At 37.7% G+C, this 25,756-nt stretch overlaps 1 protein-coding gene across 2 annotated transcripts in view; it reads right to left on the reverse strand.

Moving 5' to 3' along the window:
- Positions 1–25,756, reverse strand: part of LOC131050086 (serine/threonine-protein kinase VIK) — a 244,225-nt gene that overhangs the window by 186,931 nt on the left and 31,538 nt on the right. For both annotated transcript variants that reach the window (XM_057984223.2, XM_057984222.2), the window contains exon 2: positions 15,447–15,683. In XM_057984223.2, coding sequence (XP_057840206.2) covers positions 15,447–15,683 — 237 coding nt within the window. The remainder of the gene's footprint in view (positions 1–15,446; positions 15,684–25,756) is intronic.

The following is a 25,756-nucleotide window of genomic DNA, read 5'->3' on the forward strand; positions in this document are numbered from 1 at the left end:
GCCAAAATGAAACATGTCTTTCAGAAGGGTCAAGTTGGTTAGATCAGGGGCAGGGTGAATAGGTCTCAGGTCTAGATTGAAAGGGGTTTTTCTTGTTAGGGTCCTGTTTGTTTCTGGGTCTGAGTCAGCTGAGCAAAGTCAGTGAAGAAAGGGAGTTGATTTGGTTAAAGTTAAATTGATAATGAAGTGGATCAAGGTGACATCTAGCCCAAAATGTCAATTTTTCTCCTGACCCTTCCAGAGGGTCCAAAACGAAAATCTTTGTAGACTGGATTTCCTTCACAATTTTGGCTAAGTTTTTTGCATGTTTGAGGATGAATTGAAATAACTTTGCCTGGAGAAAGATTTGATTGATTTGGAGAGCAAGATGATGCCTGAAAGAGGATTTTCGCTCCTGACCCTTCCAGAGGGTCCAAAGCGAATTTCATTCTAAACACAATTTCTTGCTTTGAGTAGACTTGCAATCCGGTTCCTAGCCCTGAAAATGATCTAACCTTGCCTTGTGAAATGGTTTGAAACTTGAAGACTGAGCAATTTGGCCTGGAATGAAGATTTTGCTCCTGACCCTTCCAGAGGGTCTAGAGCGAAAATCTTATTTGAGCTTATTTTTCACTAATTTTGGCTAACTTTCCATGTGCAGGGTCTCTTGGAATGAAGTTTGGACATCATTTGGTACATTTGAAGATTTGGAAGCATGCAAAATGAAGATTTTTTGGACAAAATAGAGAATTTCACTCCTGACCCTTCCAGAGGGTCCAGAGCGAAATTCCCAATAGCTCTCATATTGCAATGAAAAATGTCAAGTTTTGGGCATGAATGAAACAAGAACAACTCCCTTTTGCCTCCTGAAGAAGTTTCAACTTTGAAGAATGAAGGATTTTGCTTAAAACCTAATTTTCGCCCCTGACCCTTCTAGAGGGTCCAGGGCAAAAATCTTTATGGGAGACATTTATTGCCTTGTTTGATCAAATTGAGGAGCCTAAGGCATCATGAAAGGAAGAATGAGCAGGATGAAACCCTTAGGCATGTTTGGAAATGAAGAAAATGAAGGATTCTAGCCAAGAAAGGCAATTTCGCTCTTGACCCTTCCAGAGGGTCCAGAGCGAAATTCCTTATAAACACATTTTTAGCCCTTCTTGGACATGAAATCCTATTCCTAGCACAGTGCAAGGTGAAATCCCACTTAGCAAAGAAGTTTCAAGGTAGAAAATGAAAGATTTTGGTCAAAATGGTGAAAATCGCTCCTGACCCTTCCAAAGGGTCCAGAGCGAATTTTCTCAAAAGCACTCTTTACTATCAAATTTTGCTAGGTCAAATAAGGGATAAGATGAAACATAGAAGGAATTGCCCCTGGGAATATGTTGAGGTTGGAAGAAATTATCAAGAGGTGAAGGAATTGAGCCCAATTGTGAATTTCGCTCCTGACCCTTCCAGAGGGTCCAGGGCGAAAATCTAAAAATCCCCTATTTTACCTTGCAAGAACAAGCCAAACTTGGGTGGACTGAATGAGGAAGCTTTGAGTGAAAGATTCAACAAAAGTTGATGAAGGAGTAAGCCTAAGGAGGAAAAATCGATCCTGACCCTTCCAGAGGGTCCAGGGCGAAAAACCCTAAAATCACCTTTCTCCTCCTAATTTGAATGAAACTAAGCCTGGAGTTCAATGGAAGAACCTATTTGGAATGCCTTGAAGAGGTTTTGGACCTTCAAAAGTGAGAATTTTGAGCTCAGGAGAAAAATCGCCCCTGACCCTTCCAGAGGGTCCAGAGCGAAATTCCCTAAAATGCAATTTTTCCTTCAAAGTTTTGATGAGCTAACCCAATGATGGAAGGAAATGGACCCTGGAGATTGCCTTGTAGGAGTTTAATGATCAAGATAAGGTGAATTTTGGCCTAGAATGAAAAAATCGCTCCTCACCCTTCCAGAGGGCCCAGGGCGAAATCCACATTTTCACCTAATTCCCTCATGTGAAATACCAAAATTTGAAATGCAAGACTTTAATTAGGTATGAACTCACCTTCCAGGAGATTTTGGAGTCAAAGAATGGGATATTCGGGACCAAATTGAAAAAAATCGCTCCTGACCCTTCCAGAGGGTCCAGGGCGAAATCATCAGGAAGCTTCATTAAGCCTCAATCAAACCTTGATATTCCCCAATTTGCACTAAATCACCCAAATTCAAGACATTTGGGAGGTTGAATTAAATTCGCATTAATTAAGGCATAGGCAATTTAATTAATTAATTTTTGGGCCTTGAAATAATTGAAAATCAACCTTGAAGGCATTAAAATTAATTTTAAAATTTTAAAAATACAAGGTGAGCGCTCAAAATCATTATTGTGCCTTTGCAAACAAGTCGGCCGTCTTTTGAAGGGATTTTTATTTTATTTTATTCCCTATTTGCCAAGTCGTCCTTGAGGGGAATTAGGGTGAGCACCCTATATAAAGGAGGAGTGTTGTTTCAAATTTCAAATCATTCATTCATTCATTCCTTCTAAGTGCAATTTTGAGGAGCAGATTGAGGAGCGAAATCCAGCAGATTGGAGGCGAATTTTTGCTAAGTGTTGGAGGCTAAAGAGGGTGAAGCTCTTTTGAAGATTAATCAAGGCATAATTCATCCAAAGGAAAACCACAATTCAACCCTTGTCTAGCAAAATCTGGTCTTCTTTCATCATTTTCAAGGTTTTATAGTTAAGCATTCAAGGGAAGGTATGAAGAATCATTTTGACATTCTTATTCAAGGCTTGTTTTGATTTTCATAGCAATTTTTGTTTTTAAAAAAAAAAAAAAAAGGGTCTAAGTCTTGAGAATTTGATTTCATTCATAATTAATTGAAAAATGAAGAATTCTGGATTTATCATGACGTTTTCAAATTAATATCTTGAATCTTTCCCTTGAAAAGTCTTAATTTCTATGCTTTAAGGTATGATGCTTAAAGACTAATTTTGAAATTTTTGTGTAGGCATCAAATGACGACCCCCAAAGCCGGAGGATCTACTAGTCACCAGGCTCTCATCAAAGAAGATCAGAGGAGTGACGAATTAGAGACCAAGATCATGTCCAAGTGGAGTAATATCGGACACACCAACTTAGGAAACTTCAATGTGAAGAAGTTTCGAGAGGTCCCCTACATTGGCAAGCCATCACCTGTTGCGAGGAGGATAATTGAAAGTGGCATCATCAAAGCCGCAGGTTTCCCTCCCGCAGTCAAATGTCATGAGCTAATGATCGAGTGTGCCCGCCACTATGACTCACAATCAAGGACAATCGTAACCAAGGACGGAAACATCTTGGCCTACCTTTCAGAGGAAGCTATAGGCGAAGCTCTTCATCTTCCGGACCATAAAGACATGATTTACAAGAGCTTGGAAGGAGCAAGGTCGATCTATGAAGATGATCCTAAGTCTTGTCTGAACTTCATCAATAAGAATTGGTTGCTCAAAAGTCGCCTTCGCCTGAACAAGATTCCCAATACACCACATAGGATCGACTTCCAGGAGGAATACAGAGACTTGATAACTTTGCTCAATCGAGTTACAGGTGCCCCTCAAGACGCCTTCTTCAAAAAGTGGATGTTCTTCTTCATACAAGTGAGTCCAAGGAAAAGGAATGCTTCATTGGGCCAGAATCATTAGCAATTGTCTGGACGTACAATTGAGAAGGCTAAGACCCACCAAATCATTCCACATGAGCTCATATGTTATATATACCTTGATCAGGAGTTTCGAGTATGCAGGGCTACCTCACAGAGGAGTGATTGGAAGAGGACCCGAAGAAATAAGAGTTTGTGATTCTTATGTTCATTTGCATCATCCACCTAGAAGTGACTACAAGTTAGTCAATGACACCTTCACGATGAACATTACCAGGATATTGCAAGGAGGAATTCACAATCGGCTATCTCTGGATGCACAAGAACTTGTGAAGAAGTATGGCGCATGGTTCATCCAGTTTCAAAATTTCACCTACATTAGAGTTCAGGGGTGTCCTTCACCTCCTTACATGTTGCCAAGATATCCAACAGACAAGATAGTACTACTTGAGGTGACTAGACAGTTGGCAACTTATGCTAAGGCATCCAGACACAAGCATGGAAATGGGATTCCTGTGCCCATCATACTAGGGAACTCAGTTGAGGTGTGTCCTAATACTCAAGCCACGGAAGATGCAGAGAAGGAATTATCTTTATACTCATTCACATCCTTTGCCTCACGAGAGAATTTTGATCCTCATGGTTACATGGAAGAGACAGTCGGCAGGAAGTACAAGCATGAATTTCAAGTGGAGGACTTTTGGATGAATCTCCCAAGTGATTTAGAGGTTAAAAGAAAGATGCATTCCAGGCTACCCTTAGATCTCATCAGGAAATGCAAAGTTTATAGAGTAGCCGATCAAACCCAAGATAATGGTAAATACCTCCAGTCATCCTATGAGAAAGAAGACAAATAAGTGAAAATAGATTGGAATGAGCCTGAGGTTTTAGACTTGAGAGTTTTGATGGCTCTCGTTTTATCCTGCACTCGCAGATGGGTGGATGTACAGCATCAAAAATTGAAGGAGCAGAATGTATCAATGACATTTACTTTGGAGGCAAGGCTAGAAGAAGGAGAAGCAAGTGTGAGTGAGAATACTTCTCATTCCAAAGGCTCAAAGAGGAAAGAAGGACCTGAGAAGAAAGAACCTTCCAAGAAGAAGCGGAAAACAAACCCTGATCACCCACCAAGCACATCTTCTAGGCATGGAAAGGAGGCAAGTCAAGGGGAAGATCAGAGACAGATAGTATATGAAGTTGACGAGTCTATGGAGTCCATGGTACAGAATGATAAACAAGAGAAAGGACAAACACCTCAGCATTCATCAAGTCAATCTCCCCAAGTTGATGCTAATGAGAAACACGAAGAAAAGAATGATGATGAAGCAACATCTCCTTTCCAGGAAGATAGGCCACTACCTAAAGAAATACAAGTGAGGGAAACAAGATCTGCCATCCCTGATTGGCTAAAAGAGAGACTGACAAGGGCAACTGTGGTTGAAGAGGAAGAAGATGTGTTTGACTTGGAAAGCCTTATAGGAAATTCTCATGAGGTAATGGAGAAGAAGAAGGCCACAAAAATGTCTAAGGTAATTAGAGATGAGACAGGATCCAGGAAAGTGCAAGTAGCTACACCAGTGGTGGACAAATATGAGGATGAGATTCTTGCAGAAGAGTATGACTTAGAAACATTTGAGCTTGGTCCGCTTACCTCTGAGCAAGCGATGGAAGAAGCAACTGATTCATTTGAAGCACTTAAAGATAAACTTAAGGAAGAAATGGAAAAGAATAAGAAGCTTGAAAGGGAGGTCAGTGCTTGGAAGAACTATTTTAGTCACCTTAATAAGCCCTTGAGACGTCAAGATCCAGCAGTATCTTCTTTACAAGCACTCCCTCTTGAATCAATAGGTGAGGCAGAAAGGGTGAAGAGCTTGGTTCAACTTATAAGTTCTTGGATTGATAAATCCCACACAGTAGCCGTTGAATTTACAACAAGAATGATGAAGACAGTTCATCGAGCTATCCAGGTCCTTGAGATTATCCATAATCTCACGATAACTGTAGCTGCATTCACTCACACTAGAGATGTTATCATTCCTGTCTTACAAGTGATAAGACAAACACCAAGACGGATTCCGGCACAAGAAAAGATAATGGATGGAGGAACCCATAATCTCCTACAGTGGTCAGCTCTGCTCCAGATGAAAGAGGTCCTTTTTGAAGACATCAACACCAGATGCAGTCGAGTTGAAGGTATCATTCATCCAATTCAAGATAAGGTGTTTGAGGTGTTGTGTACCATTCTTGACAGGCGGATCGAGATCGAGACAGATGTGGACATCCAAGAGTTGGAGGATAGAATCAAGGTCATCTTTTGCAAAGAGGAGAACATCATCATAGATAAGCAACGAGATCAGATGTACACTACTATGTTCCTGATTGAGAAAACCAAAGAACTTGAACCTGGATGGGAGACAGCTCTTCTCACTGCTTTTGATCAAGTCCTTCACTTGGAAGAACGAATGAAGAATCTTCCTGAGATTCCCATTGCTGAGATTGAGGGAATTGTGTCCAGATTCATTGAATATGCTAAGAAAGAGCATAGGAAAGAGAACAACATTCTAGATGAAAAGTTGTTATAGGATGATGTGGCAGCTTAATTCCTATTGGTCTATGTCTCCTCGATTTTTGTGCCAATTCTTTATTGGCTATGGATTGGTGATGTTTATCTCAATGGGGACTTTTTTGTAACAAACCCTAATTAGGGTTTAGGTGTCAAAATCTCAGCTGTTGATCTTCTTTTGATCTGAGCCATTCATTGTATTTGAGGATGCTATATATACCTCACTCATTTCATTTTAAAGGGTTAGAAGTTAGAGAAAGAGAGAGAGCTTAGAGAAAAGAAAGTTATTGTGTAGCAAGATTGAGTAGTAAAGAAAGAATTTTGAACAATTGTTGTCCATTTGGCTTTGAGATCAATAAAATATTGAAGTTATGGTGTTTTATTGCAATACTTGTGGCTATCTTCATGATTGTTTATCTTCTTGAATCACTCTCAGTTGAAATAGAATTTAAGTTTAAGTTTGAAAGACTAAGTGTTGTGCTTGATCTTTGGTAAGATTCACATTCCAAACCACTAGCTTCTTACTGATTGTAAGGATGCCTTGTGTGGTCAACTGGAAACATTGAAATTGCTTAAAAATTCAATCATTCTTGGAAGTATTGATATGTATCTCTATGATAGTATCTATATCCTTGATGATTTGAAAGTTATTGAATCCCCTTAGAAGATCGCATCAATTCCAGTAGAGTTGTAATTTCTTGGCGATACTGAAATTGGTAGAATCTTACCAAGCCCAGTCTTCATTGAGTCATTCTTAGGATTAGATTAGCATTCCTTCCTTCAAACCCTTATCTTTTGACATTTTTTGAAAATCTGTTAGTGTTAGGAAAATCCTGTTCCTGCAGTTGAAAAGAGAGTAATACGAACAAGCTTTCTCTAAAAGTACGTAAGGCCCCTTGAAGAAACAGCATACACAACGACCACTGGTGCTTATCCACACATAGAGATCCTACAACGAAGAACCTTGAAGTCATCCCGATTGATCCTTTTCGCGACATCTTCAGCATTCGGAGGCTTTATTCAAGAGAGGATAAGATACCTCTGGGTATTTTATTCTATGTTAGGTCGTGTACAAAATACACATCAACAGGCCCACAGGCAGTTTTACATTTAAACAATTTCAGTTTTTAAAACTGAATTTGACATAGTGGCATGTGACAAGCAACAATGGGAGCAAAGACCAACAGAGAAGCTGATATCTTGGCAAGGAGAAAAGAAAAATTTGGGTGCACATGGAAATATGAATTTCTTGCAAGGCCTCAAGGTAATTGGGGCTTTAGGATTGGAATTCAAACTTGCAAACCACAACCATAGACCCTTGTAGCACAAACTAGAGATACCATTAGGGAATCAAGACATGAGTATAGACCACAAGAATACCAAAAACACCCAACAAATGCATGATCACAAACCCCTAAAGAAATAGGACCAATCAAATGATGTTATTTGATTTGTCAATATTAAGCAAATGGGGCAAATGCACACATGGACAAACACAAAGACCAAGGATATGCACAAGGTAAATTGAACAAATACTAAGCTTGCCACGTAAGACCCAAACATGAAACTCTAATGGATGAGATGTCTCAGATTGTTTGTAAACAAAAGAATTTGGAAGCAAATATGGGAGACAAAATTTACATTTTGACCAGTCAACAAAGAAAGGTCTGTTAGCTTTCCATTATTCTTGTATTAAACTGCTTTCTTCCCTAAATTAACTTTTTTAATAAAGTTGAGATCCTTCATTGGGATGACCTGCTTGTCTTTCTCACAAAGCAGCCCATCAAGCAAAGCCTACAAGAACTCGAATGGTGTTCCTTGGGGCCAAACAATTGCTGATTTTACTCCTCAGTCGCTTGCTCCAGTAGGAACTCAAAAAGATTTTCCAAACGGATCAATTGCTAAGATATGTTCTAATATATTCCTCTCTAATATAGACCTCTTAAAACTTGTTCATTTGGCTGATTTATTGTTCCCTTTTTTGCACATATAGGCTTTCCAATTGACTGCCTGCCTAATCCAGCCTTCGAAAATTGTTGTGACTCTTTTCTATTTTTCTCTTGACTATCTCATTGATACTCAGATGGACATACCTGGGCTACATGACCATGTGCATGCTACAATCTACACCTGAAAAGGATATCCTCATAATCTAATGACTGCACCCATTCTATATAATCTCATATAAACGATAATTCCATCACAAAGGGGGTTGATCTAGATTGAGATTAACATATATGCATGTGTAGTTGAGAATACCCAGGTTTAGTGTAATGTCCTACCCTGTTTGCACTTAAAAATATTTGCACTTCTTTCACCCACTCAGCTATGTAGGTATTTTGTCAAACAGTTGGCATGCATTTAATGTTGATGAAGATTAAACTAGCTACTCACTGTAATTTTGTCAGACAGTTTATTGCAATTATCTTGTAAAATGATATACAATATTGAGCACAAGCTTGCCGATTGATTTTTTTTCAGTTATCATTCATTGGCTTTCCAAGCATTAACAATCACATTGCATAAAGTAAAAATAAACTAGTTTCATTAAGCATGCAACACTGAATTGTTTATTCACTGTTCACTTGGATTGATACATAAATGGAATAACTTTAAGTCATGACAGACGTGCAATAATAGTGGCACTCCTACAAGCAACCAGCTATGACTTTGAGACTCCCTCAGGGTTGATCCTTACATCAATACCAAGGACGATGAGGTATAAATGTCCTCCAAAACAAAGCCAAACTGCTTCAGCAGTTTCAGACCTGGACACTCATGCTTCATGGACTGTCTGGAAACTTATATGCCTGAGAATGATTCTCAGAAGATCTGCACAGAAACTTAGTATCAGCACTAACCTAGGAAGCTCATGACAAACCAAGTTGTTAAGATCTAGAATTACATCAGCAGTGCTTCCAAGCTTGCAAAGGGAGTGTCAACCCAAACAATGAGACTGAAACTTCCTTGAACCTCTTCAAATATGATTCCAAACTGTTTTACAAAGACCTGCAGAAATAAGACTTCCCTTATTATTCTTCTAAGGATGGAATTGGATCTCCAAACACATCATTGTAGCAGAGGTACGGATCACTGTAGCGGATGTATGAATCACTGTAGCAACAATGCGGGTCACTATAGCAGCAGTACGGATCACTGTAGCATGCTTTCAACATTCATTAAAACTTCAAATCTTCACAAAATTCATGCCAAACCTCTTGATAACCTGTAACTGAAAGATATATGCCAAAATCTCAAATATAATGCAATGTGAAATACCCAGATGATATTTCCAACAACATCAACTAGCATTGATCTTTCACAACCAAAGCCAATCTACTCCAAGAGAGTTTTCATCCTTCAGAAGGCTGAGTTGATCCAACTCCAGAAACCACACAGGGTTTTCTTCTCATCAGACAAAATATCAGAAAAAAATATCTTCAACATAACCCAAATGAGAACTCAAAACATGAATATATAGAATGAAAAAGAAATTAGGGCAACATTTTTCCATTTGAAAAATTTTCCCTCCAAAACCGTTTTGAAGGCAACTTGAAATCCTCATAGAAGTTTGAACCTTTTCGAGTTCTCAAATGAAACATTTAGAGTTTAAGTTATTTTCCTTATTCCTCCTAGATGTGCCCTTTTGAAAGCATAATATAAGCTTAATAAAATAAATATTTCTCCTCTTCCTTAGGCATCCATTTTGGATGTCAAATGGCCCCGCTTTTAAAAACAACTTCATGTTATTAGGCCAATGGGGGTTATTTTTAAAAAGCACTTTATAAAGACTTAGTGAATAAAATAAAATAAATCTCTTTTGAAAGCAATATATCTCACCATGTCAAACTGAAACCCATTGTACTGAACAGAGAGAGGAATCAAGACCATGACCGAGTGCTAAAAATAGCAAGAACTGCCCAAACCCTGAAACTGAAGATGCTGCACACGAAAGCTGAGAGGCACCTGAAGCTATGACTAGCTGCCAAAAATAGTGGTTACTATAAATAGTAACTGCTAAAAATAGTAAGTCAACCAAAACTCCCAATGGACCAATTGGTATCCAAACTAATACTTACTAAAAATAGTATCCAAGCTAACACTTACTAAAAAATAGTAAGTCTCAAACAAGAAGTCTGAAATCACTCTAAAAAAGTGTCATTCATCTCTATTAATCCATTTGAACACAATGGAAACATCGAAACACCCCTTTGATATTGTTGACACCAACTCAAAAAGCCAACACTAGATGCACTAGAAGAGAACCAAAAAATGGGGACATGACATTTAGGGGTCTCAAATGACAAAGTATATTCTCCAATAGCATTCTCTATTTTTTCTAAGAAGCGTTCTTGCCAACATTCACTGGAAAATAGAGCTATCTTGCCTACACTTGCATCACAATAGGACGATATTCAATGGGATTGAGCACAAAAGCCCAATTCATAAACAATCCCAAGTTTCTAAGAAACTCAGTGTTGGTTGAAAATTTTGTACACTCGTGAAAGCAAACAAAATTGTGGCTTCAACCACAGTGTGTGAGTATGAAACTCTCATAATTAATGGAAGGCTCCCCCTATCTATCTAAAACTGAAATAAAAACAGGATGGGACAACAATCTTCCTTCTTTCTTCAAGGAAGCCTATATCCTTTTCTCTCCTTAGAAAAGTGATAGCAAGAAAATGTATAATAATGGTAACAACTTCAAATGAAAACGAGAGAAAGGAAATGAAGTTTCCTGAAAGCTCAAAAACTCTCGTCACTTCCTTCGGGACAGGACAGCAATATCAAGCTCAAAGACTTGACTATTGGAAGTCCTATCTACCCTTTGCTATACTAAATTTTACAACAAATAAAAGACAACAGCTCAAAGACTGGAATAATCTATTCTTTCAACACAAAGACAAGAACTAATGCAAGCTCAAAGACTTGCTGCTATTTCTTATCAAACAATAACTTTTCCTCAAGAATAGACGCAAGCTCAAAGACTTGCTGCTCTTTCTAGATATTTTCCTATTTTAATTAATCTTCTCTACTTGCAGCTCAAAGACTTCAAATCAAATTAGACTAAGCTCCTTTTAGAAACACTTTGCATGGAAGAAATAAAAAAATTCAAACTCAAACATGTAGCTTAAAGACTCAAAACTTGAGTAATCCTTCTTTATTATTCTCCAAAAACTTTCAATTCACATACATAAGCTCAAAGACTTCTTGCTGTAAATTTGGCAGAGTTTTTGCTTGCTTTCCAAAAAGATAAAGATTACAATAGACTCCTCCAGTATTTATAGAAGAGGAGCCTTGAGAAAAAGGTGGGAGGATCCTAACTAACTTGAGAGATTCTCTCAACCACCAAGACTTATTCCAACTACAGTCCTAATTGGACACAACTTGTAGTTGCCTTAAATGTAATTACAAAAGTGCAAGTAATGTGTAACTTGCATTTTACAAAAAATACTTTTACATGTAACTTGTCAATACAAAATTACAAATGCATAACTAAAACTATTCCATGTGTCTAAAGACACGACTCTAACTACATCATCCTTTGTCTATGATGATCTTCATGTCACTTCAGGATGCTAGAACTTGAAGTATTTTGGATTGGTAAAGACATCTTGAACCGGAATAGGAACTTGCATCCTTGTCTTCTTGCTTGGGGTAGTACTATCTTTTCAAGAGGGAAAGGGCGGCCTTCCTCTTTTTATGTCATGACCATCTTTGTCTTGAAAGCATTTTATGCTCTCAACCATGAATTGTTGTTGTATTTCTTCTTTGTATCATCCTTCATTCTTGAAATTTGCTTGCAAAATAAGGCCCATTCCTTAATCCATTGATTTGGTAGATCGTGTGTGCAAACCGGACTGACAGGGGAAGAGAGAAATTGATGCAAAAATGGGCTCACAAGTGAATTTCGGGTTTTGGAAGTTGCATTACATGTGTGGGGAAAACAAGAGCATTAACTTGCAATTGCGGGGAACAAACATGCAACTTCACATGTGTAATGGGTAACTACAAGTTTGCACTTGTAATTCGACCTTTAGAACTCATTTTCAAGTGTTTTTTGAGTGCATTTTGGACCAATTTCAGGTTCTGGATGGTTGACCGCAAGTAGACTTTAAATGGGGAAAATGAATGAAGGTGTGAAATGAGTGGATGAAATGGTATGTACGGATGATGGAAATTAATATGAAAAGATTTTGGGAAGATCATCTTCAAGAAAATGGGAAGAACTTTCAACATGCAATCCGGTTCCAAAAACCCGGTTTTGAAAGGATGGGTATTTCTCATCTTTGCAACTTGGAATTTCAACAAAAGATGGTTAAATCTTTTATCTGTAAGGGAAGAACGATTATTTTCATCCAACTTGTAATCGAGATTTAAAATCCCGAATACAAGTAAAGGGGGAAAATGGGGAAGAACAATACAATTCTAAAATTGCTTTACAAAAGGGAAAATCTTTCTCACAAAACCGATTTTTTTGGGAAACAAGAAAAATGAAACAAGAAGAAAAGAAATCTTACCTTGCTCCAATCTGAAAATGCCTCTTCAACAAGATGATTAATCTTTGAAAAAAGGAAGAACTCTTAAAAATAAATTAACCGCATTCCAAAACCCTAGCCAGGTTTTTGAAAAAAATGCCCAAAACTGAAAAACGTGGCAGCAAATGCATGAGAAATGGCATGGAAAATGGCCAAGACTCTTTCTAACCTCAATGCCTTAGCATAACAAGCCAAAACGATTCATAACATTGCTGATTTGTGGCATTCCAAAAGGCAAAAAAAAGTGGTTTTTTGAAAAAACGTGGCTGCTGTTATAAAGCTAAAAACCAGCAATCTTAACCTCCATGTGGCGTGAAAGGTGTTTGAAAATGCATAAAAATAGGGAGGAATCCAAAACGCCTTCTATCTCCCAAAAAATCTCCACAAAAATTTGCCTAAAATCCTCAAAAAAAATGTTTTTCCTTGCAATTCGGCTTTTTTGGAATAAATGACAAGTTCGATTTTGCATAAGGGAATGAAAATCAGGTTTTTGGGAAAGAATAACAAGTTTCAATTTCACTTTTTCCACTTACAAGGCAAAATCAGGATTTTGAAGCCAAATAGCAAGTTTTAAAATTGACTTTTTCACTTACCAAGCGAAAATCGAGATTTTTTAGACAAATGACAAGTTTAAAATTGTCAAAAATGCACTTGCAAGGCAAAATCGGGTTTTTAGAGAGGAATACAAGTTTTAATTACTTGTAAGAGGGAAATAAAATCCCTACAACAAGTAAGAAATGCTTGCACATATGTAATGGGGATTTAAAATCCCTATTACATGTAAAAACCATTAAAGTAGGGGTTTTTAGACCAAACTGCAAGTTTACTTGTAACTTAACCAAAAAATCCCTATTTTAACTAAACAAGTCAAAAAACAATAAAAAAAATAAAAACAACAAAGGGGAAATTTAAAACAAATTACAAGTATTCATCTTTGTATAAAAGTGCACATGTAATAAGCTGAAAATTCCCCTACAAAGACCAAAACGATGGACATCATTAAAACTTGCAGTTTGAAGAAAATTCTCCACCTGCAATCGGGATTTTAAAACCCGAAATTGAAGGAAAGACATAGCAAACGAACCCAGAATTTGACGAAATTCGAAACGTAGTTCGAGGATGGACTAAGGATTAAGCCAGTCCAAGGATTAGTCGAAATTTTGCCTCGAGAAGCATGCCATAGAGTAAAAATTTTCATTTTTTCACAAAAATTTCATGTAATGGTCCTTCATTTTTTAGAACAAAAATGAGGACAACACTCAAGTCCCACTTGAAAGATATAGTCCTTATACTGGAAGCCAAAACAATAAGTAACCCTGGGGCACCAATCGTAAGTCAACCAATTCACTTTGCTTCTAACTTTCTTGAATCTAGAAACTAACAATCTTTGGTCTTGAGAAATCACCCATAAATCTGCAGATGAAGTTCTTCCCTTGAGCATTCAAATTCATTGTTCTAGTTTCTCCACTGTAAGGAAGACATTGGTGGTGTTTCCTTTTTGAGATAGCAGTCATTTTCTTTTAGGAATGGAATATTGGGCAGTATTGATCAGGTAGCATACTAGGAAATAAATGATTTAATTGCTTCCTAAAAGATCTGGTTTTTTCCTTGTGTAACTGCTAGCTTGAATTTGTTCAACTGTAGCTGGTTGGTTGAGCCTGAGCTTCCTTAGGAGGCAATTCTATCCTCTTTAGAAGGAGGACCTCACAGCACTAAGATGTGACTGTTAAGCTGGAGATCCAAGGGAAGAGAGGAGAGTGTTGTAGGTTAGCAATGCAAATAGAGAAAGCAAAGAGTTAAAGAAAGCATCTCAGAAGTTGCTTATTGACCATTAAAGTCCAATTAATCAACCCTTTTACAATGTTTAGATGATGCATATATAGTAGATAGATTTGGAATATTAGAGATGACCATTTTTTTTGTTTAAAATGAAAGATTCTTGAAACAGGCTCTGTTTCACTTATTTGAGCCTTAAAGAGAATATTCTGCAAGGCAAAGTTATTATCTACTATGCTAAACAGGAACTCACATATCCAAACATATCAGAAAGCAGAATGTTATCCTTAGTAACAGAATGAACATACGGTATTTCTATCCTATGTCTGATATGAAGAGCATATTTGGATCCAAGCCAGATTACAATCAGTTCTCAGTATTCTAAGATCTCAAAACAGAAAGGGGAAGACTATCAACTCTGCAGTTTGAGATATAAGGAGAGAAAGAAATATGAAAAAAGAAAGAGCGAGACGAAAATTAATCTAGTGTTCAAAATGTTATTTGCTAAGTAGAATGTGTTAAGCACCTTGGCTAAGAGATGATAACATCTGACAAAGACTCCTACATTAAGGTAGAGCTATCTATAGGCACTTTCACCTTTGGTTTTGACATCCCTGTATTAACATAGTAGGTAAATTAGTTTCTATAAGGTAAAGATCAGAAATTTGGTTGAGTCCATATTTAGACTGAATGAATATGCAGTTTGTTACAAGATGTTACATAAGAATGACATATTCAACATCATAAACATAAAATATTCTGTACAGAATTTAGGAATTGTGAATCAATGTCTGCACCAAAATGGACACAAAAGAGACAATTATGTTGCATCTTATCAGTGAAAATATAGAAGCTGAGTATTGTGACATTAATCTTTCCTAAACAAGACTGAAGAAAGAGTTGGAAAGGAATGAAATCTTAATTGACATTGATCTATGCTGAACAAATGAACCATGAAGTTAATGTTACATGGAACTCACAGTGCTTCCCCAGCGATCCACAAAATTGACATTAGCCTTGTGCTCTAGAAGGATCTTGACAATATCAGTATGTCCTTCACAAGATGCTAAATGGAGAGCTGTTCTCTTGTCGTAATCAGCTAAATTTGGGGAAACTCCACCCTTCAGTTCTTCAATCAAGCCATCCACATTTCCATGACTGGCATAGAACAGGAGTTGATATGAAGGATCCACACTATCAGACATGTAATGTGGTTTCTGCATGTAATGCAATATATTTATTACAATATGCCAAAAAAAATCTTAATTTTTACCATTAAACCTCACAGCCAATATGTTGTAACTTGCAGATAGAATAGAACTTTTGGTTGAATAAAACATTTATAAGTGGATATAAATATAAAAACAATCACTGTCAAAAACAAAGAAGTTTATTTACGTCTAATAAGTTTCAGACAATAAGACAGTTAAGGTCAAAATCTATATAATCTGCAAAGACAGGTACAATAGCAGATACTAAATGATTCCATGAAGATAGCACCCAATGCATGGGTCAAGGACAGTTATTTACATATAACTGTACTGATTAGGGTCATTGACAAGACCTATACAATGAGGATAACTTTGAGCCAACCAGAAATTATAATGCACCAAAAGCCATCTGGAAATCAAAATCAAGAAAAGAAGGTGATTCTCTGACATCTTCCAATGAGTCATATTATTTAAAAAAAATTATCGTATCTTTGATCTTAAAGCATAGAATTATTGGGATTCCTATTTCAGAAGAACAAATGAAATTTTCATATTCCCTCTCATCGTCCCTCCACATCAAAAAGATTCCTACTTTTGTGAATTAAACCTTAACAGCTACAAAATGTATTTCTAAATGTTTTGTCTACATCTGATATGGGGCTGTTTCCTTGACTGAAAAAAGAGTGTTAATTTCTCATGTATATGACCCTTTGGAATTAAAAAGGAGTAAAGATTGTTGTTATTTGACCGTTTTGTTAAAAGTGAGATAAAAATAAAGTTGTAACCTTGAATTAAAAAAGAGGTAAAAGGAATTCCCATATTGTGTTTAAAAAGGTTCTGAAAATAATTGAATTTAGGTTGAAAAACAAAGAATAATTCCAAAATAAAAACAAAAGGGTGTGTTGGTTTGGAAATCACATCTGAAAATATTAAATGTTTACCATTTTTGAGAAGCTTGGAAAGGGGCAATGAACTCAAGTCACTCATGGAAGACGGTGGATAGGCAAATGGCGGGCATTGGAGAGAGGCACTCTTTGACTCGGAGTACACCCACAATTGTCCTCACTAAGGCTGTTGTGCATGAGTACATGTGTTCTGTTGTTTCAATAAATTGACAATATAAATATATTCATGATTTCGGGATATCTCCTTTAAAAATTTAGTCAAATCACTAGTTATGAGTAATTCAATAGTTATTATAATGTTAGTAAATTTCATTATACGTTTGTGATTGTGAAATGTGGAAACTTTTAGAAATATATCTAAAACCATATAAGAAAAATTAATGGGAGCCAAAATCTAAAAGAAAAAAGTATATCATTTGTAAATAATAATATCATTTACTAAGCTAGTAAAAACAAATGGCTCACAACCGAATTCCATTCAGGGGGCTGAGATAGAACTTTGTAAATGGTAAAGGTGGAAAGCGTAAGGGTTTAAAGAAAGGGATTCCAAACTTCGATGGTACTATTGTCACAAAATTTTGCACCCTTGGTGATCAAGCTTGATCACCAACCTTGTGAAACATGGAAACAACCTCTCAATTGTGGGACCTTGCGCTGTTGTGAGGTTGAGTCTCTGGAGAAGGTCGGCTCTTCCTCTTCAATCTGAAGTGCAAAGTTTTGGACCAACCCAGCACTTCGTAAATCTAATCTATGCTTTGACAGGGAAAAGGGAGAGAGAGAAGGGTTGTATGAAAGAAGGGAAATAGGGTTGCACCCAGACTAAAATGATGATCTCCCCTGCCTATTACTACACAAAACACTAATGAAACCACCAAAGGCATGCACAGATTCAATCTAAATCAGTTATCTATGAAAGGATGAAGGTTGGACTCTTATGAGATACAAAGGGAGCTGATAATTGACTCACGATTTGTATCCAAAGATGGAGTCAACACAATTAGCTCAGACTGAGAAAACTAAAAGAGATGCATTCAGACAATAAGGTAAAACCTTTGACAGATTGAAAGAACTGAATAAGGGCAAAACAGATGAATTCCATTCATACAAGGGCAAGGCAAAACTTTACAAGTGCAAAGAAACATGAAGAGTTTTCTGCAGGAGAAAAGAAGGGAGAAGATCCTAAGAAAATGCTACAAAATTGCCTTTATAGTTCAAGCATAACTCAGATGATTACTTTTGAGAAAACCTTAACCCTACCCGGGTTAGGTTACAAAAATCAAAGAGGAGAAGAGATTAGATTGACAGATCTGATGGCGTGCTATATCAACTCTGCAAGCTGGTCCTCTATCTCTAGAGAAACAAACTCCCTATGCAAAAGGAGGAAAATCTCTGCGCAGATACACTGGATGGAGTTTGCAGGCACAAAAAGTCTTCAAGTTGCGTTGAAGAAGCATGGGCGGCATCAAAAAACGGCCTACAAAAGTCATGTATGGAGTAACGGCGAGCATATCGGGTGGTTGCACTAAAATCGGGTCCAAAATCAGACATCAACTGAGAAAAATGAGGACCTCGACCATCGGGTCGACAACCACCCCTAACAGAGAGCATTCAAACTCCAACAGCCACTGAGAAAATTGAATTTCAGCCTTTGATCAACAGATCTCAGGGCGAAGATGGACGCGCAAGATCTCACCATGTAAGTGTGCTCAAAAGCCCAATGCAAGATTAAAACATCGTTGTTGGATCGAGCTTTATGAAGATCCAACTACCGTGGATAGCTGACGTGGCACCCCGGGTCCACACCTTCTTCACTTTGTTTGACCGTCGAGCGGCCTTGCATTCTTACCCCGCAGCATCTCTACATGTCTATCATTACCCCGCAGGATAAGACTTTCCTTTGTTTTTGTCTTGCTTTTCTTATCCCACGACCTCTTTTCACCGTCTCTTCATCCTTGCGGGATAAGCCTTTCCTTGTTTTTCCCTGCTTTCTTATTTCTTATCCCGCGGCATCTTTGGTGCTTTGGTTTCCTTCGCGGGATAAGCGTTCTTCGTTTGTCTTCATTATTTGCTTATCCCGTGGCATCTCTTTTATCCCTTTATATCCCTGAGGGATAAGAGAAAACACATTGTCTCTTTGATACTTTGCTTATCGCGCGAGGTCTCAACTGCCTCCGTTTATCTCCGCGGGATAGTCCAAGCTTTATCTTTGTTTTCTTATCCCGCACGGCCTTATCCTACGAGACCCGCTTTGCACTTCTCTTTGCCCGCCAAACACTTAGCTGACTGGGGCCCACCTCGGTGCCAAATAACACGCCGTAGACTGAGGTGGTCAATAACACGACCCAGTCAATAACACGACATGTTATTGACATGAGATGTTGATATAGCAATGGATTAGGCGCGGGGTCAATAACAGTCGTGTTAGTGACACAACATATAACCCTCATGTTATATGACTCTCTGCAAAAATTATGAAGAAGCAGCTCACTTTGCTGAGACCGATAAGACGACATGTTATTGGTATTGACTAACACGAAGCATTAGCTACACTGAAATCCTGGATTTGAGTTCTGCTAAGGTTGGCACAAAAATTGCCAACATTTCTGGCGACTCGAAGAGGACCCTAAGCCTGCTTAGGGTAAGACCAGATGTCCTATGAAGTCCATTGGGTGCAGAGTCAAGGCCTGAACAAAATTACATTCTTTGCCCGTGCAACCTAGATTACAAAAATTTTGCTATACTGAAAAAGCAGAGTGTGCACACACACTTCTTGGAAGAAAACTGAAAAATGAAATACAATGTGCCAGAGCACTTGGAGGAAAAGAAATCCTACACTACCCTACTCTAACCAATCAACTTGAAGCTGCTAAACAAAACCATTCACAAATTGGTTAAAGTAGCTTCCCTCCCTAAACAAGGAGGGGTGATTTACATTGCTTTGGAACAAAACACAAAGCTGGAAAAGTGAAGGCAGAACCATGAACAGTTGCAAGAAACCTTGCAACCTGGAAACAAAAATACATAGCCCAATTTGTTGATCAGACACACTGCTGGTTTGAGATACATTTGTGACTTGGGTATGTGGCTCTGCAACTTCCTGCTTGGCCCCAATCATGGAGAGATATCTGATTGGGCAGCCCCTTGATATGCCAAAGGTTGAGCTCTCTCTGCTGGCCTACTCTTGCTCAACCGCCTCCACCATCAAAATCTGATCATGCTGACCAGATTGTTTCCCTCCTAAGGGGATGAATTCAACTTCACTTGGACCCGATTTCAATGCAACCACCCAATTTGCTTGCTATTACTCCAGACATGACTTTTGTAGGCCATTTTTTGATGCCACCCATGCCTCTTTGAAGCAGCTTGAAGACTTTTTGCGCCTATAGACGCCATCCAGTGCATTTGTGCAAAGATTTTCCTCCTTCTGTGTAGGGATTTTGTTTCTCAAGAGACAAGGGACCAGTTTGCAGAGTTGATATAGCACGCCATCAGATCTGTCGATCTGATCTCTTCTCCTCCTCTCTGATTTTTGTAACCTAACCCGGGTAGCGTTAGGGTTTTCTCAAAAGTAATCATCTGAGTTATGCCTGAACTATAAAGGCAATTTTGTAGCATTTTCTTAGGATCTTCTCCCTTCTTTTCTTCTGCAGAAGACTTATGTCTCTACACTTGTAAAAAAATTTGTTTTGCCTCCACATTAATGAAACTTGCTTTTTTTGCCTGATTTCATTCTTATGATGTGTGTATTTCTCTTACCTCATTGTCTGAATTCGTTCTTGTTTGTTTTTCCTTTGCTGTAGATGTTGTGTTGGTTCCCTTTGTGAAAGTTGTCTGTGAACTGAGCTCAATTCCTCTCTTCTTTTCATAGATTTCAACCTTCATTTGCACTTAGTTGACAGATTAGGATAGAAATCTGTGCATGTCTTGAGTGGTTTCATTAGTGTTTTGTGCAGTCATAGGCAGGGGAGATCATCATTTCAATCTGGGTGCAACTCTATTTCCCTTCTTTCATGCAACCCTTCTCTCTCTCCCTTTTCCCTATCAAAGCATAGATTAGATTTACCAAGTGTTGGTTTGGTCCAACACTCTGCACTTCAGATTGAAGAGGAAGTCGGCCTTCTCCGGAGACTCAACCTCACAACAGCGCAAGGTCCCACACTTGAGAGGTTGTTTCCATGTTTCACAAGGTTGGTGATCAAGCTTGATCACCAAGGGTGCAAACTTTTGTGACAACAGGTACAACTAGCAATCAAAGAGTCGCAAGAAAGGAAAATGTGCCCTTTTGGGTGTCTCAACAATATGAACAAAGTGAGGTTTGATCAACATGGCAATGAGTGATGGGCTAGCGGAAACAACTCCCAAAATCCTACTCATGTGAATGATCTTCCCTTTGCCTCTAGATCTAATAATGTTGAGAGACACAAGAATCGTCCCTAGAATGACAATATTGTCTAAAACAAAACACTGTGGGAAAAATAAGAAAAAAAGACCTAGCTTCCAAAAGGGCATTCACCAACTAGAGTTATGAATTCAATTCCTCTATTCTTAAAACCCCCTGTAAAAATATTTCCTTTGCCATACAAAGTGTTGAATTGGTTCACTCAATGGTTTGCTTAAGTGCTTGTGCCTTTTTTATCAATGGTTAGGGATTGGCCTTCTAGGGCCAAACCACGAAATTGGTGTCAAGGCCAATGGGGAAAAGCAATCAAGGTAAAATCATTATCTAGGGGTTTTCTCTAGTAGAATGTCCCTCCAAGGAGAAAAAGAAAGAAATATTGAGTTAGGACTCATATGTTATGGACTAAATTGGATTTCATTTGAAGGATTGGTAATCAAACTTTAACCTCATCACTCATGAGATTATGAATATTCCAATCTAGATTAGACTCTATAACCTCGTCTTAGTATTGTGATCCAAACATTTTAAAGTTGATTGAAGAGCAGTTTTGGAAACTTCATAAAGCTTGATGACTATTTGAGGGATGGTGAATTTAAAATGTATGCTAGAATTTGTGTATCCATTGATCTCAAAACTCCCCACTTGCAAGAAATTGAGACAAGATCATAGTGTAGAATTTGGCAGCAAAAAATTGGGATTGAAAAAAACCTAGCAAAGTGAAAAAACTATCTTCTAGAAAGACATTCTATTGAGGAATGCCACCATGGGAAGAAAGACACCAAATTTGATGTAGATTTCTATGCAAAAAATGTCCCTTCTCATGACAAGGAGATTGAGAAGGATTGCACTTCTAGGGAAAATGTTAACTCAGCATTTTTAGAGCTAGAAGGCAAAAGAGATAAATCCCCCAACCTGGACAAAGAGGCGAATTTCCCTTTGGCTAAGACAATCATAGATATTCATGATAACAGATCTATTTTTGAAACGGATCTAGACTTATTTGGTGGCAGTTGGCACCAAAGATTTTGATAATGAAGAAAATGCTTGTTTACACAAACTAAAGGAAGATTTCAACATGGACCTAGAAATTCATAATAAAGACAATCACAAATATTCATAATAATAGATTCATTTTTGAAACAGATCTAGACTTATTTGGTGGTAATTGGCAACATTGATTTTGATCATAAAGAAAAAAAACTGTTAGAACAAGTTGAAGAAAGATTTCAACACAAACCTAGAAATTGGAAATAAATTCTCAAAAGATGAAGTAGATGTGTTAGAAGAAACAATGGTTAGTCAAACTGATTTAAAAATTAAAAAGCCAAGGTTGGGAGAGAAAGGTTCTACGGGTAGAAAATCCAACAGAGAGAAACTAGAATTGTTGGGAAGGGAAAAAAGAAAAATGAAGCTGAGGTCAAGGAAGGGGATTGCCCTTCCCAAGGAGCAATGAGGTTCATAACATGGAATGTTAGGGGCATCAATGCACCCAACAAATGACACATGCTCAAGAGTCAAATAGATTTAAGCAAACCTAATTTATTTTTAGTCCAAGAAATGAAAGTAACCATGGAAGAGTCAAAAGCTTTAATTGTAAATTGGAAACAATGTTAGGGCCAATTTGTTATTGCCTAAGGGGCTTCTAGTGGTTTGGGAACGATTTGGAACCCAAACAAGGCTTAAATGCAGGTTTTGCAGACTAGTCATAACTATTAGGCGAATAAATTAGACTTCTATCCTTGAGTTTAAGGTTCATTTATTCAAAGTCTATGGGCCTATAGGAAATTCCTAGAAAAAGTGGTTTGGGATGAAATATTTGTCTTGATACAATCTTTCAAAGATGAGAGGATAATCGTTGGAGACTTTAATGCTGCTTTGGATGCCGTGAAAAATATGGGGGAAATCAGAAGGCTTACTCAAACACTGGTTGGACTTTCAAAACTTTCTTCAATCTCAAACATTTCTAAGATATAATCACAAAAATGGAAGTTGCAGTTGGACAAACAAGCGACATGGTTTTAGAAATATTGTTGAGTGCTTGGATTGCTTCCTATTTTGTGGGAACTAGACCACTATACCTTTGCTATATGAATCTTCCATCCCCCCCTTCAATGGATCAAACCACTTCCCTATTCAACTGAGTTTTTCTTCGGATTTAATGCCTCCTAGGTGGGACCCAAAGTTAGAAGACAAAATTGCTAATTGGTGGTCTAAGACCCCTAGACTCAATGGTTCCAAATTATTATTCTACAAAAAACTCAGTTTCATCAAAGAACAACTTAAAGAATGGAATAGATCTCACTTCAAAAATTATTTTGAGGAAAAATAAAAAAGTTGAAGTAGATTTGGATGCTTTCAATGAAGTTGTCATTCAAGTAGGAATAGATCAAGGTTTCTTTTCAAAGGAGAAAGAACTAAAAGAAAGATATGCTTAACTATTGGCCAAAGAAGAAATTTCCTAGAGGCAAAAGTCTAGAGAATGTTGGCTATAAAAGGGAGATTGAAAAACTAAGATCTTTTGTAACACCACAAAGATCAAGAGCATAAACTAAATAATCACCATAAAAAATAGTAAGGGTTGTGAATAGATGAAAGATCCCTGCTGGATTCTTGTTCCTGATCTGCTGTAATTTTTATTTAATAAACTAGGTTTTTGTGATTTTCTGGTGATCTTATAGAATAGACAGAAGTGCAGAAAGGGGGTTTGTTTCTTTTGTTTTGAAGTTTTGAAGATATATATATAAAGAAACAGTAAACAATAATAGTGCGAAATAAGAATGGAAACAATGTTCATAAATTAGAACTCTTACAATCCAAAATACTACAACTCGTACCAGGACAATAATCTGATTTCCTTGTATTCCAGCAATTATCATTTACCAATTTGGAGCTGCTACAAAATGAATTGACCAGCAATGAATAAGCAAGACACAATATGCAGATTTCCAGCTCTTCACACCAGCAACAAACCAAACGTGGACAGCAAGGAAGAATGACGCCACCACAACTCCCAATGGGATGCAGCTGTAGTCACGTGCCAGCTGAATAAGGTTAGCTGCCTTGATGAAACCCTTTGAATGCAATTTGAATCCTCTGCAATCAATAGCGCACCCAATCTCTGTCAACCAATGTCCAACACCCTGAAGTATTTACTAACAAACTACTGCTGAGGGTTACGTCCCAGCCAATATCCAACCTGGGGTTTGCGTCCCAGATGAAGAATCGCTCTACCAAAGCAAATTCGCAAGAAGCAAGTTTTGAATGTGTAAAAAGATGCAAGAATTAGGTCACAACTTCCTTATAACCCCTTCCCACTTAGCTCGAACCCTAAAAGTGACTCAATGGGGCGTTTAGGGTTAAAATGTTATATTTCTCATTTTAAGTTGCCAAGTGTATAGAAAAACGACCTTTTTTCAAATATAAAGAAATCCGTTCACCGAAAGGATCTAAGTCAAAAGAGAAATATTTAGAAAAGTCCAAGAGCTTTCCAACAAGCTATTACACCAAGGGATACGCATCTAGATGAGGCCAAAAACCCCTTATTACTCCAAAATGGCTATAAACATAGCCTTATTTAAATAATAAACACTAACTTAGGAAATATTAAAAATATAACCCAAATAGCTGCAAAATGCTCAAATGACACCACAACCCAGAAAGTCAACCTGCCACCTGTCTGTGACTGAAGTCGGAAATCAAGGATCCATTGGCCGTCTCATCCCTAAAATCTAGGGATGCTCCTAGAAACTAGGAAACAAACCCAAATCCTCTGAAACTGAACCCAAGGAATAATCTCAAGGAGACCCAACCCTGGGTATGGTCATAACCTCCTAAATAGTAGGGATTCCCTCCATAAATGTAGGAACTGTCTCCTAAAAATAAGGAATTGCTCCAAACTGATCAACTACTACCAGAACACCAAGTCCCAGACACTGTATAACCACACTGAGTCTCTATCCATCACTGTCAGCCTACAAGACCCCATAATAAGCTGACTCACATGTCTCTGCTAGACAGAGCTAAAGAGGGGACATGACAATAGAGAAGTAGAGAAACATAAGTGAGGTAGCAGAAAAATTCTTCAAAGATCTATTAAATAAATTTGCACCCAGTGATGATCAAATTAAAGCTGAGGTTCTGAAAAAAACCTATGCCTAATTGGAGCTCTTCAAACCCAGTATCTAAAGTGTCCTTTCTCTAAGAAGTAAAAGTAACTTCTTTTCAATTGGCCCCAAGTAAGGTACCCAAGCCCGACAATTTCACTGCACGCTTCTTTCAAAGGTTCTAGAACATCATTGATAAAGACTCGGTCTAAGCTATGGAGGAATCCAAAAATAAACCACTATAGTGACTATACTGAAAAATACAAACAATACCTCCATTTCTCCGATACCAAGAAAGTTCTTGGTGGAGACAATTAGATGATTTCTTCCCCACCTCATCTTCTAATACAATTTATAAGATTGTGTCCAAAGCAGTGGCTAATCATCTAAAGATGTTATTGCAAGAAATCATTTCAGAAGAACAAAGTGGTTTCACGATGAGAAGATCCATCACTGATAGAATAATTATAACACATGAAGCACTACACACGATAAGGAAAAGTAAAGCAAAGGGAATGATTATCAAACATCGATGAAAAGATCCATCACTAGTGGGATAATTATAACACATGAAGCAATACACACAATAAGGAAAAGTAAAGCAAAGGGAATATTATCAAACTTGACATCTAGAAAAGCATATGATCAAAGTAAACAAACAATTCCTTTTGG

This window comes from Cryptomeria japonica, chromosome 8 (assembly GCF_030272615.1).
Source record: "Cryptomeria japonica chromosome 8, Sugi_1.0, whole genome shotgun sequence".
Classification (NCBI taxonomy): domain Eukaryota; kingdom Viridiplantae; phylum Streptophyta; class Pinopsida; order Cupressales; family Cupressaceae; genus Cryptomeria; species Cryptomeria japonica.